An 18,414-nucleotide genomic window follows, 5' to 3' on the forward strand; every position below is an offset into this window, starting at 1 on the left:
GGTGAGGAGCAAAGTGGGCGTGGTGGTGGAAGGAACTGAGTCCTTTGCAGCTCTTGCCATATTTGTTTCACTGTAGTCATTGTCTGTGGCAAACTTAATATAAAACTTTCATTTCAGGCTTGGTGCAGGCACCAGCAGGTCGAGCTGTCTTTCTTGCTCGCCTCCCTCCAGATCCCTGCTTGCCCCGTCTAGGCCTTGCTCCAGATCTGTCTCCATCAGGCTCTGTGTTCTCCCGTGGTATCCTACAGGGCCCTCTAAGGGGTCATTAACTTGTCCCTAATGGACCACTGTGGACCTGGACTGATGGCTTGGCTTAGACCTATCTGCCCAGAAGTTAATTGAGATGGAGATGAGAAGATGGTGTGGCTCTGGCATGTGACCATCAAATTCAGTTTCATTCTCACCACCTCCATCCTATAAGCAACAAGGAGCCCTAAGTCTCCTGCTTGTCAATTATTAAACCTGAATAGTGTCCTACCTGGAGTGTATCAACTTTCGGTTTTCCCTTTTTTCTCATTGTAGCCTCCCTCCATCTTCCCTGATTCCATATACATCCATTCACTAGTTCCTGGAAAGTTAAATCATCAGAGGTGAGTGCCAAGTGATCTGTTTAACACAGAATGCTCATGCAAATTGCTCATGGGGATGAGAGTGGGGTCTCCTATGGCACAGTGTTACTGTCCCCACCTCAAGACCAGAGAATTCACCTCAAGGTGAAGGTACTGATATTCAGAGACAATGACAGTATGTTTCAATCCACACAGTACACAAGCCCATCTAAATGCTCTGCAGCTACTATCTGTCATTCTGACCTGGCATGCCATACTGTGAATGAACGTTCTCACTGTCTATCTGATCGCTGCTGCAGGGCCCCAGTAATAACCGGAGAGTAACAGCATGGTTTCAGCTCATGAAAAAGGCGATGGGAAATTCTGGCTGCATGCAGCAGTGTAAAAGGAGTGATTGCAAATTGGCAGCCAGTTTCCATTTCTTCCTGGTTTTCCTTTCTCTGACCCGTGTGAAATGGAACTCAGGAGTGATGTTTCATGGGCAGTTGATTCAATGCTGCCTGTTTCCAAATACCATGAAATGTCAAATTTAGCCCCCCATTGCATCAACAGACATTTGTTTGCAGCCATTACTTGAAGAATTTTTTTTATGGTCGGTGAATGACATGACTGAAAACCAGGCAGACTGAAAGGAAATACAGGGTGTGGGAGAATAGAACTCGGAAAATGTGATCCCAACGTATCAGAACCAAGATACAGCAATGCTTCATGTTTTCTCATAATTAGATACTAATGAACAAAGCTTACGAAAAATATCAAAACATCTCTCTAACTGAGGCAACATCTCCGTAACTGAGATTGTGTGTGTATGTCTATATATACTCGATCTGATGAGAATGGTTCAGGAGTTTGATGTTCCACGCGAATGCCTGTCAAACCTGTTATCCATAACTCCAGATTAGGTTTGAAAAGAACAGGATGCAATTCCTTAACAAATCCAGCCAAAGTTCAGTCAATTGGATGCTTCTGTTGATGTCGTTGTCGTCTGTCAGGGCTCCTTTGGCTGAATGGCAGGCTTGTGATGCACAGTGATGCCAACAGCGCAGGTTCAGTTCCTGTACCAACCGAGGTTATCATGAAAGACTTTCCTCAGTTTCACCTGGTAACCTTCAGATCAAACTCACTACCAATCATTGGTCTCTAATGAAATGGTCCTCTGGGGCTTTGTAGACTTTACTTGTCATCCATTATATCTATTGGGACCTGATATTCTTTCTCACCATCTGACTGAGATGCAGGGTAGATATCTGTGAAGTGCTATCTATGAAAGAGTCTGCACCATTGTAAAGTTTGCCTGGGGAGCATTGTGCAGAGCTGTCTTTTACATTCAGTGTTGTATAGTCATACCCAGCATTTTAACAAGCTCCCACATTGCTTGTGACTCTTGGCATCTATTTTCTAACTGTGGGAGTCTGCAACACTTACTGGGCATTTTAAGTCAATTACTTATAACTTTTCGTTATCTTCTAAAGGTGGTGAGGATGCGTCAGGCAGGTTTCTGGACTTTGCAAAGATCCTCAGTTTGACCAAACCATCAACTTGCAGTCTGTGATGAAATTGGCCTGCAAGGGTTAATATTGGTGTCCGGGATGGGTCACTCTGATGAATTAGCTTGATGTAATTTCTCAGCTTTGCCTCAGTGTCACTGCAGAGGATCTTTGTTTCTACTTGGTCTCTTCAGTAACCAGTGGGCTCTGAAAGGAATCTTATCCTGTATATTCCACAACAGCATTGTGGTTTTGTTTGCAACTTAGTTTTGTTTTGGTGAATTGCTTACTCAGTTTTAGGTCCTCTATTATTTGAATCTCTTCAAACAAAATCACCATATGACAAAGGAGTCCCATCAAGTCTGCTATGCTATTCATTGGCTGATCTGATTATCTTCAAATCATTTTGCCGTCATTTCATCATAAGCCTTGATTCTCTTTCTGACTAAATAATTATCTCAGCCTTGATAGTACTTATTGATATAGCTTCAATAGCCTTGTTTGGTCAACAATACCATAGATTCACTCCCCTCTGAGAGAAGACACTTCACCTCATCTCTATCTTAGATATACAACCTTTACTCTGAGATATGTTCTGTAGTCCTAGATTCTCCCACAAGGGAAAACAACCTCTCCACATCTACTCTGTCAAGTCCCCTCAGAATCCTAAATGCTTCAGTAAGGTGGTCTCTCTTTCTGGTAGTATCTGTGAAGAGAAAGCAGAATTAGCATTTCGGATACAGTGTCGTTTCTTCAGTTCTTCATGTTATTATTGTCTCTTTATTCTTCTACATTCCAAAAAGTACAGGTCCAACCTACTCATCCTCTCCTCATAAAGCAATCCATCCATATCTGGTATCATCCGGACGAACCTTCTCTGTTGTTGTTAAGGAACAACCAGATGCAGAAAAACTCACTCACTCAACTAGAGTGTGCGCAACAAATGGCAGAAACATAATTTCATAAGTAGCTGTTCAACACTGATTTTCCTGCAATGATTTCTTCTGGATTAACTGTTATGTTGTTGACAGTGGAAGAAAGCTGACTGGAAGCAGAGCTTCACAAAAGAAGCTCTCTCATCTCACCAGCTAATCAGTGTATTCCTGAATAATTCAGTGCCAGTATTCACATTACCGACCCCTCCCCCCCCACCCCCCAACCACCCCACCTTTCAATCAACTGAAAAGCTGAGTTTGTGAAACTTATGCAGCTGAACAATAAATTTTCAAATGACCAGCTATGTATCACATACATTTGCACATTATAATTATCAATACATGTTAAACATTATAGCAAAACAAGCACACTGATGGAGAAAGAGAGGACTGCTGATGTTGGAGATCAGAGTCGAGAGTGTGGTGCTGGAAAAGCAAAGTAGGTCAGGCAACATCTGAGGGGCAGGAGAATTGATGTTTCAGGCATAAGCCCTTCATCAGGAATACCATACTTTTCCACCACCACACTCTCGACACTGAACCACAGATGCTGGAAATCTGAAACAAAAACAGAGAATGCTGAAGAAACATAGCAGGTTTGGCACTCTATAGAAAGAAAAGAGAGTTAATGTTTCAAGTCCAGTGACCCATCATTGGATAAAGATGTTCCTTTTGCATTCCCCATTAAATTTATTATTGACCTTATATTTCTGACATCCTGTTTTAGATGACCCCATGAGTGAAAACCTCCTCTCTACCTTTGTTCTGTCAAATATTTTTGTAATTTTAATGCCTTCATTAGATTCTTTCTTTTGTGAGACATTGAAAGCCCTCAAAGTTAGATGTACAGTTAAATCATTACCAATACCTAAGAGGCCACACCGAACAGGAAAATAATTGAGGTATGATTCTCAATGCAAGATACTCATGCAAAGTGTATAATCTGTAAAATGTTATAGTTATTGTTTCTGAATTTAAAACTTAAAAGTTGACAACAAATATGAATCGCCTGAATCTATTTTAATAACCTGTGAATCAGTCAATTAAGATCTGACTACAGTATTGCCACTTTATAAATTAAATGCTTAACTTAATTTCTCACGGCTTTCCATTGACGTTAACATCCTTATTTTTTACATGTCGAATTAAAAGGCTCTTAGCATTATTACCGCATGCACATGGTTGGCCTGTGATCCTTTTTGAATCGGTGCCTTCATACTTCATCAAAGTGAACAGAAGTGTGACATTTTCCTAGACACGTTGGACCTCTTGAAAACATTTTGAAGATTTTCAAGATCCTTGATTGAGAATCCCTGCAGCAACCTGATTCCTGAAAGAAAATGCTTGTCCTGTGAGGAGAAATAAAATAGATTAAGCCTATATTATCTGAAGTTTCTTAAGGATGTAACAGGATAGGTGTTTGGAGAAGGCTTTGCTTGGCTGAGGAGTCTCAAATAAGAAGTCTTAGAATTGAAACAAAATTTAGATGACAATAAATTTATTCACTCAAACGATTGTTGAGTCTTGGAGATTCTTTACCCAACAGATCCTAGACAGAAATTGGTAGGTTTTGGAATGCAGAGGGTTATAGGGATAGACTTGAATGTGTGACAGAAGTAACATGTCAGCCATGATCTTAATGAGCAGCTCAACAAGCTAAATGATCCACTGTTAATATTTCAGATGTGAATGACAGCTGAATTTAGGACGCAGTTGGACAGTGTTAAATATATAAAAGTAACTGGATTTCAGGTACTGGAGAAATCACAAACAAAAACTTTTTTTTATTTATTCCTGAGATGTGGGCTCCTTTGGCTAGGCCAACATTTAATGCCAATCCCTAATTTCCCAGGAAGCAGTTCAGAATCAATACATTTCTGTGGTTCTGGAGTCGTATGTAGGCCAGATCAGGTAAGGAAGGGCAGCAGTTTTTCTTCCCTAAAAGGCATTAGTGAAACCAGATAGGGATTTTCCAAACAATGGACTGCAATTTCATGGTCATGATTAGACTCTTAATTCCAGATTGTTATTAAATTTAAATTCCACCATTTTTATTGCAGGATTCGTTATCTGAATTACCAGAACATTACAATAGACAGTAGGTGTGGTCTCACCAGGGCCCTGTACAGCTGCAGAAGAACCTCTTTGCTTCTATACTCAATCCCTCTTGTTATGAAGGCCAGCATGCTATTAGCTTTCTTCACTTCCTGCTGTACCTGCATGCTTACCTTCATTGACTGGTGCACAAGAACACCCAGATCTCTTTGTACTGCCCCTTTACCTAAATTGATTCCATTTAGGTAGCAATCTGCCTTCCTGTTCTTGCCACCAAAGTGGATAACCATACATTTATCCACATTAAACTGCATCTGCCATGCATCTGACCACTCACCTAACCTGTCCAGGTCACCCTGTAATCTCCTAACATCCTCATCACATTTCACCCTGCCAGCCAGCTTAGTATCATCAGCAAATTTGCTAATGTTATTACTAACACCATCTTCTATATCATTAACATATATTGTAAAAAGCTGCAGTCCCAGCACTGATCCCTGCGGTACCCCACTGGCCACTGCCTGCCATTCCAAAACGGAGCCGTTTATCACTAGTCTTTGTTTCCTATCAGCCAATAAACTTTCAATCCAAGTTAGTACTTTGCCCCCAATACCATGCACCCTAATTTTGCTCACTAACCTCCTATGTGGGACTTTATCAAAAGCTTTCTGAAAGTCCAGGTACACTACATCTAATGGATCTCCCTCGTCCATCTTCAGAGTTACATCCTCAAAAAATTCCAGAAGATTTGTCAAGCATGATTTCCCCTTCATAAATCCATGCTGACTCTGACCCATCCTGTTGCTACTATCCAGATGTGTCGTAATTTCATCCTTTATAATAGACTCCAGCATCATTCCCACCACTGAGGTCAGACTAACTGGTCTATAATTTCCTGCTTTCTCTCTCCCACCTTTCCTAAAAAGTGGTACAACATTAGCCACACTCCAATCCGCAGGAACTGATCCCAAATCTATTGAACTCTGGAAAATAATCACTAACGCATCCACGATTTCTCGAGCCACCTCCTTCAGTACCCTGGGATGTAGACCATCAGGCCCCGGAGACTTATCAACCTTCAAACCTAACAGTCTCTCCAACACCAATTCCTGGCAAATATAAATTCCCTTAAATGCAGGTCCTTCAGCCATTGTTACCTCAGGGAGATTGCTTGTGTCTTCCCCACTGAACACAGATCTGAAGTAACAATTCAATTCTTCTGCCATTTCTTTGTTCCCCGTAATATATTCCCCTATTTCTGTCTACAAGGGCCTAATTTTAGTCTGAACCATTTTTTTGCCTTTCACATACCTAAAAAAGCTTTTACTATCCTCCTTTATATTTTTGGCCACTTTACCTTCATACCTCATTTTTTCTCTGCCTATTTCCTTCTTGGTAATCCTCTGTTGTTCATTAAAAGCTTCCCAGTCCTCTGTTTTCCCACTTATCTTTGCTATGTTATACTTTTTCTCTTTTAACTTTATATGTTTCTTAACTTCCCTCATCAGCCACGGCATCCCATGCCTCCTCCAAGGATTTTTCTTCCTTTTTGGAATGAACTGATCCTGCATCTTCTGCATTATACACAGAAATATCCGCCATTGTTCCTCCACTGTCATCCCTGCTAAGGTATTGCACCATTGAACTTTGGCCAGCTTCTCCCTCATAGCTCCATAGTTCCCTTTATTCAACAGAAATATTGTCACTTCCGATTGTATCCTCTCCCTCTCAAATTGCAGATTGAAGCTTATTGTATTGTGGTCACTACTTCCCAATGGCTCCTTCACTTCGAGGTCCCTGATCAATTCTGGTTCGTTGCACAATACCAGATCCAGAATTGCCTTCTCCCTGGTAGGCTCCAACACCAGCTGTTCTAAGAATCCGTCTCAGAGGCACTCCACAAAGTCTCTTTCTTGAGGTCCAATACCATCCTGATTCTCCCAGTCTACCTGCATGTTGAAATCCCCCATAACAACTGTAGCAACATCTTTACCACAGGCCAATTTCAGCTCCAGATTCAACTTACATCTGACATCCAGACTACTGTTTGGGAGCCTGTAGATGACTCCCAAGAGGGTTTTTTTACCCTTACAATTTCTCAGCTCTATCCACACTGACTCTACATCCCCTGATTCTAGGTCCCCCGCGCAAGGGACTTAATATCATCCATTACCAACATGGCCACCCCACCCCCTCTGCCCGTCAGTCTGTCCTTATGACAGCACGTGTAGCTTTGAATATTCATTTCCCAGGCCCTGTCCACTTGAAGCCACATCTCAGTTATCCCCACAATATCGTATCTGCCAATTTCCAAAAGAGCCTCAAGCTCATCCATCTTATTTCTCATGCTTCGTGCATTCATGTATAGTATTTTTAATTTGTTACTGCCCTCACCTTTCCCATCAACTCCTATTTCACTCAACCTTACAGTATGATCCCTTTTTGAGTTTTCTGTCTCATTGATACGGTTGTCTTTCTTGACTTCCCTTGTTCTAACTTTTCCTTCAATTTCCTTCTTAAACATCCAGTTTGTCCCCCCCACCCACCCCCCGGCTACTTAGTTTAAACCTAGCCGTGTTGCCAGAATGCTGGCCCCTAACCTATTAAGGTGCAAACCGTCTCTCTTATAAAATTTTATGCTTACCACAAAACATATCCCAGTGATCCAAGAATTTAAATCCTTGCTTCCTGCACCAGTTCCTCAGCCACACGTTCAAGTCCATTATCTCCCTGTTCCTGGCCTCTCCAGCACGAGGAACTGGAAGCAAACAGGAGGTAACCACCCTGGATGTCCTGCTTTTCAGCCTTCTTGCTAGTTCTCCAAAGTCCCGTTGTGTTATGTTCCTCCTCTTCTTCCCAACATCATTTGTGCCGACATGCACCACCACCTCGGGCTCTTCACCTTCGTCCTTGAGGATGTCCTGCACTCTGTCTGAGATGTCTTTAACCCTGGCACCAGGAAGGCAACACACCATCCTTAAATCCCGCCTGCTGCCACAAAAACCCCGGTCAGTTCCTCTCACTATGGAGTCCCCTATTACCACGGCTCTGTGCGATGTCCGACTCTTCCGCTTTGCCTCCATGCCAACTTTTAATTGACAGACCTGGCCGCCTCGCGGACTGGCAGTGTCATCTGTCTCTACTGTTTCCAAAAGATTCGACTTGTTCCTGACAGGTACTTCCCCCGGCATCTCTCGGACCTCTCTCCTCTCTGCCTTCCGCATTGTCGGCTCTTACTTGGGACTCTAGTCTTGCAATAGTATCACTAAGCTATTGCCTCCCTGTAAAACTAGCAATTTTGTCATTACTGTTCAAATTACATTCTGAATTGTTGGACCATTTCTCTCAGTTTGATCCTTGTAATCTCTTGAATTTAATGACAGCCTCTTGACTTCGTAATGGCTACTGATTTTTTTTTGTCAGTTCTTAGCTTCAACTTATATTTATCATAAATTTATTTTGCCATAGAGTTTGGACAATTACATTAATCATATTATCATTGGTCCATATTTTCATCAGAGCCACAATCCTGAGACATTTTGCAAACGTAATGAAGATTTGGGGAGGTGATTCTAAGGGAATGCAGACTTCTGTATGTGACAGTAATTCTTTCTTCAGTTGACAGCTACTTGAAATAAGCGTATATTTCTTGTGCATAAATCCTGTGGGAATATTAAGGAAATACTTCTGAAATAAATCTTATTTATTGTTACAGTTCCTGGGAAACCAAGACTCCTTGTTAGTCACACACAGATGAACACCGCTCTTATTCAGTGGCATCCTCCTGTAGAAACCTATGGACCAATTCTGGGTTATCGTTTAAAATTTGGACGCAAGGACTCTGAATTGCTGACAACATTAGAATTTTCAGAAAAGGATGACCATTATACAGCTACTGACATCCATAAAGGCACTTCTTACCTCTTCAAACTCTCCGCAAAAAATAAGGTTGGCTTTGGGGAGGAGATTGTGAAAGAAATCACAATTCCAGAAGAACGACCGAGTGGATTTCCCCAAAACCCACGTGCTGAAAGCTCCACAGCTTCAACGATTCATTTGAGCTGGCAGCCACCGGTCTTGGCAGAAAGGAATGGGTTAATTACCAAATATAACGTTTTGTACAGAGATATCAACAGCCCAAATAATCGAATTGAGCTCTCTGTCGCCTCACCCGAGACAAGTTTGAAGCTCACCAACCTAAAACCGGACACCACTTATGACATCAAAGTGAGAGCTTACACAAGTAAAGGTCCTGGTCCATATAGTCCTAGTGTTCAATTCCGGACACTGCCATTGGATCCAGGTAGGATTTATCTATTTGTGTGCTCCTAGATGCAGGTGGGTGACGATATTAGGGAGTTGGGTCACGAGGTTATGCATTAGAGATCACTCCTTTCTACCAACTTGAAAGGTAAAGTTCTTGAGTCTTAATATACTGTACTACAGAGTCTTCTATGCTCAAGTATAAGCATACCGTTGAGACTGTGTAAACCTGCATGACTTACAAAGGTAAGTTTTAGTCACTAAGATTTATAGAAATTTAGGTTGACAACAGGTTGTACAAAATGCAGGTCGGAGAGGTGGTTTATTCAAACATTGAACTGGTAAGAGCACTGAAACAGGTCCAAGCAGAATGTTGATACATTCCCATCTAAATTGTCACTCTCCTTAATTTTTCAGCAGTGTTTGCAAAAAATTTTCATGTTAAAGCTGTAATGAAGACATCAGTTTTGTTAACGTGGGAGATTCCAGAGAACTACAACACTGCCATTCCTTTTAAAGTGAGTAATTTTGACAAAACTGTATAAGTTTCCTATGATATTGTTACTATTTATTCATTCAGAGGTGCAGCAGAATGTCTTACATATTAAAGATTATTTGTTATTCATATCTAGAGAAAACTATCATGGATAGTATTGTAAACACGTTTTACTGCACTGTTTTAACAAAGATGTTAATTTGCTTATTTTAAGTTGAATCTCATATCAGACAAATTGTTGGAGGCAGAAACATTTGAAAACATGTTGACTAAAGTGGTATCTCAGCTTTATTGATAAAGGCATTGAAAGCAAGGGGATGAGGTTAAGTTGACTTCCATAAAACACAGGCTTGGCCTTTGGTGGAGGATTGTGCCCAGTTCCAGGCACCGAACTTCTGTAAAGGTCAGAAGATATTGGGGACAGTGCAGAAAAGATTCATGAGAATGGTTTCGGAGATAAAAAACTTCAGTTAGACAGATAGGTCAGAGAAGTTCAAATTGTTTTCTTCATACACGAGAAGATTGTGAAAAGATTTGATAGAGGTGTTCAAAATCATGGGTCACAACAGAGTGGACAGGGATAAACCCAAGTAGAGGAAACATTAGAAAGCAAGGATTGATAAGAGGTACAATGGAGCCAGATTCTCATGCAATGAGTAATTAGGATCTCAAAAGCACTCTCTGAGAGTGTAATGGAGGTGGTTTAAATCAATGCATTTCAAGAGGGAACTGGGCTACAGCAAGAAGGCAGGGGAAGTCTCATATAGATATTGATGGGCTGAATAGCTTCCTGTGCTGTACCGTTCTGTGACTCCGAAAGGAACTTCTGCCTTTCAATCTTATGTTTGTATATTGGAGCAAGTATGGGCTTCTGAGCGGGGTTTAAGTAGTTGACTTAATTTTATGGTCATTGGCGGTTCCAGTGAAAATAATGCACTTTTTTGGTGGTTGTACTGAGGCTTGCTACCTGACTCATGTATAAATGGGCTTATTTACAGATAAATGAAGAAAGTCTGCACATGCTCAAAGGAGTAGACTGGGTAGGAGGTTATCCATGTTGGGGAATAGAAAGGAGTTGTTTGTTGGGATGGGCAGCACCTGACCAAGTTGTGATCATGGTCTGAATAGAAATATTATGTGGACTAGCCTAAATAAGCTTCAAATAAGATTATGTGCATGTTTGTGTTTCTGGGGTTGAGTAACAATTTTTTTGTGGATCAGGTCAGCCATTTGTATAAATACATATTCCCTTTAAATGTTTTTGCACTCATGACAAATGCCCCATCTAAGGAGCCTGACTTGTGCGACACCAGCATGAAACATTTAAATTTTTGCATGGCTGTGGAGTTTGAAGAGACATTTGAAGGTGTCAGGATGGTGTGGTAGGGAAATGTGAAGTACAGAAACAAAACAGAAAGAATCTGGAAAATAAGTCTGGATTCAATGTTCTGCCCATTAGTCCTACCCCCCATGTTGGAGAACTGGACAGTTGCAGTTCTGTGAGGGGGCCTGACCAAATTAATTGCGTGCCTGGTGCTTAACTCATTAGTCCCAGGCTTTCCCCAGGATCTGAGCTCCCAAAGGCAGAAATCTCACCTAACCATAAAATGTCAACCAGTTACAAGCTGACAGTCCTGCACTGTCACCGGGGTTCATGCTTGGTGCCGACTATGCTCCAGATACTCAGTCAGATATAATCACTAGAGCTGGATGAGCGAGGGACAGCTGGGGTTCACAGCAAGTGAGGTGGCAGGGACGTGAGAGGAAAGGTCACGAGAGTGGCTTTCGGCACAACCCCACCCCTTTCCTGAAGCCAGGTCAAAAAGTGGTTGTGAAGGGCTGGAAAGTCTAACAGCTTCGAAACTAAGTCCAACTTGTGTGACCTAGCTCAATTACGGATGCTGGAAATCTGAAATGAAACAGTAAGTGCTGCAGAAACTCAGCAGATCTGGCAGTAGTTTCGAGTTCAGTGATCAATCATCAGCTTTTCTGTTATAGAGTCACACAGCACAGAAACAGACCCTTTGGCCCAACTGTCTATGCCAACCAGGTTTCCTAAACTGAATTAGTCCTATTTGCCTGTGTTTGGCCCATATCCCTGTAAAGATTTCTTATCCATGTACCTGTCCAAATGTCTTTAAATGTAATTGAACCTGCCTCTCCCACTTCCTCAAGCAACACATTTCATTTATGCACAACCTTCTGTGTGAAAAAGTTTTCCCTCACATCCTTTTCAAATCTTTCCACTTCCTAAATCTTTAATTTTGGATTCCCTTGCCATGGAGAAAAGACCTTGGTTATTCTAATCTGTGCCCCTCATGATTTTATAAAACATATCAGGTCATCCCTCAGCCTCCTACACATGAAAGAAAAAGTCCCAGCCTATACCTCAAACCCTTCAGTCTCAGTAACATCCTTGTAAGTCTTTTTTAACACCCTTTCCAGTTTAATAATATTGTTCATATAGCAGGGGAACCAGAATTCGAAATGTGGCCTTACCAATGTCTTGTACAGCTGTAATACGATGCCCCAACTCTTGTACTCAGTGCTCTGACTAATGAAGGCAAGCATGCCAAACACCACCTTCACCATCCTGTCTACATCTGATGCCACTTTCAAGGTACTCTGTATCTGCATCTCTCGGTCTCTTTGTTCGACAACACTCCCCAGGACCCTACCATTAACTGTCTCAGTCCTGCCCTGACTTGTTTTGCCAAAACGCAACACCTCTCATTTATCTAAATTAAACTCCACCTGTCATCCCTCAGTTCACTGGCCCAGTTACTCTGAGATACCCTTCTTCACTGTCTGCTATACCACTAATTTTGTTGCCATTCACAAATTTAGTGATCACGCCTACTATATTCTGATGAAGAGTCATTGAACTCAAAATGTTAACTCTGCTTTTTCTTTACAGATTCTGCAAGATCTGCTAAGTTTCTCCAGTACATTCTGTTTTTGTTGTGGCAGATAGTAACAGTGTTTGTTATGGTTCTGTTCGCCGAGCTGGGAATTTGTGATATAGACGTTTCATCCCCTGTCTAGATGACATCCTCAGTGCTTGGGAGCCTTCTGGGAAGCGTTTCTGTGATCTTTCCTCCGCCATTTGTAGTGGTTTGAATCTGCCGCTTCCGGTTGTCAGTTAGAGCCGTCCGCTGCAGTGGTCGGTATATTGGGTCTAGGTCGAGGTGCTTATTGATTGAATCTGTGGATGAGTGCCATGCCTCTAGGAATTCCCTGGCTGTTCTCTGTTTGGCTTGTCCTATAATAGTAGTGTTGTCCCAGTCGAATTCATGTTGCTTGTCATCTGCGTGTGTGGCTACTAAAGATAGCTGGTTATGTTGTTTCGTGGCTAGTTGGTGTTCATGGATGCGGATCATTAGCTGTCTTCCTGTTTGTCCTATGTAGTGTTTTGTGCAGTCCTTGCATGGGATTTTGTACACTACATTGGTTTTGCTCATGCTGGGTATTGGGTCCTTCGTTCTGGTGAGTTTTTGTCTGAGAGTGGCTGTTGGTTTGTGCTGTTATGAGTCCTAGTGGTCACAGTAGTCTGGCTGTCAGTTCAGAAATGCTCTTGATGAATGGTAGTGTGGCTAGTCCTTTGGGTTGTGGCATGTCCTCATTCCGTTGTCTTTCCCTTAGGCATCTTTTAATGAAATTGCACGGGTATCCGTTTTTGGCAATTACATTGTATAGGTGTTCTTTTTCATCTTTTTGCAGTTCTTGTGTACTGCAGTGTGTTGTGGCTCTTTTGAACAGTGTCTTGATGCAACTTTTTTTGTGTGTGTTGGGGTGGTTGCTTTCGTAGTTCAGGACTTGGTCTGTATGTGTGGCTTTTCTGTATACCTTTGTGGTGAATTCTCTGTTAGGTGTTCTCTGTACCATCACATCTAGAAATGGGAGTTGGTTGTCCTTTTCTTCCTCTCCAGTGAATCAGATTCCTGTGAGTGTGGCGTTGATGATCCAGTGTGTGTTCTCTATTTCTGTGTTTTTAATGATTACAAAGGTATCATCTACATATCTGACCCAGAGTTTGGGTTGAATTTGCTGTAAGAATGTTTGTTCTAATCTTTACATTACTGCTTCTGCTGTGAGTCCAGAGATGGGTGAGCCCATGGGTGTGCCGTTGATTTTTTCACATATTTGGTTGTTGAATGTGAAGTGTGTTGTGAGGCACAGGTCCAGTAGTTTGAGTATGCTGTCTTTGTTGATAGGTTCAATGTCCTGTCGTCTGTTCTGTATGTCCAGCAGGTTGGCTATTGTTTCTCTGGCTAGGGTTTTGTCGATAGAGGTGAACAGTGCCGTTACATCGAATGAGACCATGGTTTCTTCCTTGTCTATGTGTATATTTCTGATGATGTCTAAGAATTCCTGTGTTGACTGCATAGAGTGTTTGGATCCGCTGATCAGGTGTTTCAGTTTCTGATGTAGTTCTTTAGCCAGTTTGTGTGATGGTGTTCCTGGTAGTGATACAATGGGCCTGAGTGGGATGTCAGGTTTGTGCACTTTAGGTAGTCCATAGAATCTGGGGGTGTTGTTGCTTTCAGGTTTCATTCTCTGTAGGTCAAACCTGGTTATCTGTCCGGTTTTTTTGTAGGTTCCTCAGTGTGTTGTTTATCCTATTGGTGAGCTGTGGGGTGGGGTCAAACTCCCTGTTTTGGTAGTTGTTGCACTTTTTGGATGTAATCTGCTTTGTCCAGGATGACCGTCATTCTGCCTTTGTCTGTTAGTAGTATGATTATGTTCTTATCGTTTCTTAGTGCTTCCCTCTCCTTGGTGTTGAGGTTATGTGTTTGTCTTTTCATTGTTATCAGAGGTACGATACTTTGTTTCACTGTTTGTTGTGTCTCTTCTGTCTGTCTATTGTTCCTGAGTGTGTATTCTAGTGCTGCTAGGAAGTCTGCTGTCTTGGCATCCCTGTGGCTGTAGTTGAGTCCCTTGGCCAGTACTGTTCTTTCTGTGTCTGTGAGATGTCTGTGGGAAAGGTTTCTAGCCCAGGTGTGTGTTGTGGTGTCCTCTCTGTTGTGTATTAGTTTGGCCATTTTTTCTTTTAGTGCCGTTTTTTTGCGGTGTGTGGTCCTCTTCTTTACTATGGTGATGGCCTGTTCTATGGTCCGGGTCCATTCCTGATTGGCGGTTTTTGAAATTAACGATTTCACACGATTAACAACACACTGAGGAACCTACAAAAAATGGACAGATAACCAGGTTTGACCTACAAAGAATGAAACCTGAAAGCAACAACACCCCCAGATTCTATGGACTACCTAAAGTGCACAAACCAGATCCCACTCAGACCCATAGTATCACTACCAGGGACACCATCACACAAATTGGCTAAAGAACTACAGCAGAAACTGAAACACCTGGTCAGCAGATCCAGACACTCTATACAATCAACACAGGAATTCTTGGACATCATCAGAAATATACACATAGACAAGGAAGAAACCATGGTCTCATTCGATGTAACGGCACTGTTCACCTCTTTCGACAAAACCCTAGCCAGAGAAACAATAGCCAACCTGCTGGACATACAGAACAGACAACAGGACATTGAACCTATCAACAAAGACGGCATACTCAAATTACTGGACCTGTGCCTCACAACACACTTCACATTCAACAACCAAATATGTGAAAAAATCAACGGAACACCCATGGGCTCACCCATCTCTGGACTCACAGCAGAAGCGGTAATGCAAAGATTAGAACAACAGTCTAACCGCAAATTCAACCCAAACTCTGGGTTAGATATGTGGATGACACCTTTGTAATCATTAAAAACACAGAAATAGAGAACACACACTGGATCATCAACGTCACACTCACAGGAATCCGATTCACTGGAGAGGAAGAAAAGGACAACCAACTCCCATTTCTAGATGTGATAGTACAGAGAACACCTAACAGAGAATTCACCACAAAGGTATACAGGAAAGCCACACGCACAGACCAAGTCCTGAACTACGAAAGCAACCACCCCAACACACACAAAAGAAGTTGCATCAAGACACTGTTCAAAAGAGCCACAACACACTGCAGTACACAAGAACTGCAAAAAGATGAAAAAGAACACCTATACAATGTAATTGCCAAAAACGGATACCCATGCAATTTCATTAATAGATGCCTAAGGGAAAGACAACGGAACGAGGACATGCTGCAACCCAAAGGACTAGCCACACTTACCATACATTAAGAGCATTTCCGAATTGACAGCCAGACTACTGCGACCACTAGGACTCATAACAGCACACAAACCAACAGCCACTCGCAGACAACAACTCACCAGAACAAAGGACCCGATACCCAGCTTGAGCAAAACCAATGTAGTGTACAAAATCCCATGCAAGGACTGCACAAAACACTACATAGGACAAACAGGAAGACAGCTAACGATCCGCATCAATGAACACCAACTAGCCACAAAACAACACAACCAGCTATCCTTTGTAGCCACACGTGCAGATTACAAGCAACATGAATTCGACTGGGACAACACTACTATTATAGGACATGCCAAACAGAGAACAGCCAGGGAATTCCTAGAGGCATGGCACTCATCCACAGATTCAATCAATAAGCACATCGATCTGGACCCAATATACCGACCACTGCAACGGACAGCTGGAACTGACAACTGGAAGCGGCAGATTCAAACCACTACAAATGCCGGAGGAAAGATCACAGAAGTGCTTCACCGGAGGCTCCCAAGCACTGAAGATGTCACCTAGACAGGGGACGGAGCGTCTGCAACACAAATTCCCAGCTCGGCGAACAGAACCACAACAACGAGCACCTGAGCTCCAAATCGTCTCACAAACTTTGAAGATAATAACAGTGTATATAGTGCTGTGGAACAACAAACACTCACTAACAGACATTTTCAGACCCTGGCAAAAGAATGTTACATCTGTAAAGCTCTAGGTCAATTCTAGGAAATGTGCAGAAGTGTCAAGACACAGTTTCTAAGCAAAAAACGAAATGCTTACTCATTGAAAAAGATTAAAGCTGTAAAGCCTACTCCTTTAGAAAATATATCCACAACTAGAAAATATATCATCATTAGAAAATATCAAATGTTCATAGGGGATATTGATAATCCAAATGATTGAAGTTTCACATATTTGTTTATGTTGGTTGCTATCCCGTTACCTTTAAGTTTGATACAGGGGAGAGGTGTCTTTGCCTATCAGGCTTGTAGTGGAGTTGGACTGGGGTGAACAGAGTTAAAAATCACACAGCGCCAGGTTATAGTCCAACAGGTTTATTTGAAACTACAAGCTTTCGGAGCACTCCTCCTTCGTCTGGTTTGAGTTGTTAACAGCAATCTCGGTTTGTTCAATACATTGTATCAGTTGTATGACACTTTGACCTATTACTATAAATTCTGTGTCCTACAATCCTGCCACACTCACTAACTTATGAAGGAGCAGCAATCTGAAAGCTAGTATTTTCAAATAAACCTGATGGACTATCACCTGGTATGTGTGATTTTTAATTTTATCAGATTTGTGGCTGAAGAATCAGAAGTTTTGACCCATGCAAATGAACAGTTTCAAGAGCACAAGTAACACTGCAATGCAAGGAACGTAAGAGTTGTAAATGACCCCCTAATTTGCAATCAATACTTTTCATTTTTGAGTATGCATGTGCATCTTGACTTCAGCATCCTTAGGATAACAGAAGGGGTTTGACTCGCATCCTGAGAACAGCTGGTCCAGGAAAAAAATCCATTGCCAAACAACTGGCCATGGGGTAGTGGAATTTTATTAGATTTGCTTTTGGGCATGAGGGAACCTAAAAAGAGAGTTGACTCTGTTGGCAGTGAATAGTGTTTTTTTCTCTGTCACTGAGAAGGAAGGCACAGATTTTACCAGACTGGTGGAAATGTTCCAGACTCCCATGACCACTGAAGAACACAATAATCCATTGTCACTCAAAGTGCCAGTGACAGAGACTGTTCTGAGTGAGTGACAATCCTCCAATCGCATAGCTGAGAACTTGGACAGTGTCCAGTCCAGCAGAAATCAACCACAGAGGGAGAATGAAGACATTCAACCAAAGTAGAGAACTTGTGTACCTCAACACAGTTGCATCCGCAGACTGAGAATCAAAATTTGTTTTCAAAAATAGTGATGAGCTGTGAACAGCTTCATGAGAGCCAGATCAATACCAACAGATTTAGGACATGGCCAGAAAGAGAAAATCTCCCGGTCTAAATGTCCAGGATGCTGCTAAGAAGAGAAAGGCTATCTAAATCAGAAAACAATTGTCTGCTCCAGGAATTGAGGATCCCTTTATCTATCCCTTATCTTACACCTCTCTCTACCTCCCAGTCTGCCTCCAGGAGGAACATTCAATTCCACATATAGCAATTTCTGTGCTTCCTATGAGTCTACAACTTCTGCAAATAAAAAAATGTCTGAATGTCTCCAAGTGCTATTTTAATCAAGGAAAGACCAATGTAATGCAATAAGGTAGTAAACAGAATAATTTCAATAAGTTTTTCATTGCTGTCATTACACGGTATATTTTTAACTGAATGAATTGTTGACTGTTACAGAGTGATCCACCACAGTGATCTGTACAGTAGAAACAGACTC

General features: G+C 41.9%; 1 protein-coding gene across 4 annotated transcripts in view; it reads left to right on the top strand.

Moving 5' to 3' along the window:
• LOC132824449 (receptor-type tyrosine-protein phosphatase delta-like) overlaps positions 1 to 18,414 on the top strand; it is a 588,252-nt gene that overhangs the window by 418,792 nt on the left and 151,046 nt on the right. For 2 of the 4 annotated variants that reach the window (XM_060838969.1, XM_060838986.1), the window contains exons 14-15: positions 8,762 to 9,349; positions 9,727 to 9,827. In XM_060838969.1, the coding sequence (XP_060694952.1) occupies positions 8,762 to 9,349; positions 9,727 to 9,827 (689 nt within the window). The remainder of the gene's footprint in view (positions 1 to 8,761; positions 9,350 to 9,726; positions 9,828 to 18,414) is intronic. The other 2 variants (XM_060838977.1, XM_060838996.1) reach the window with 1 other exon arrangement.

The sequence above is a fragment of the Hemiscyllium ocellatum genome, chromosome 2 (genome assembly GCF_020745735.1).
Source record: "Hemiscyllium ocellatum isolate sHemOce1 chromosome 2, sHemOce1.pat.X.cur, whole genome shotgun sequence".
In the NCBI taxonomy this organism is placed as follows: domain Eukaryota; kingdom Metazoa; phylum Chordata; class Chondrichthyes; order Orectolobiformes; family Hemiscylliidae; genus Hemiscyllium; species Hemiscyllium ocellatum.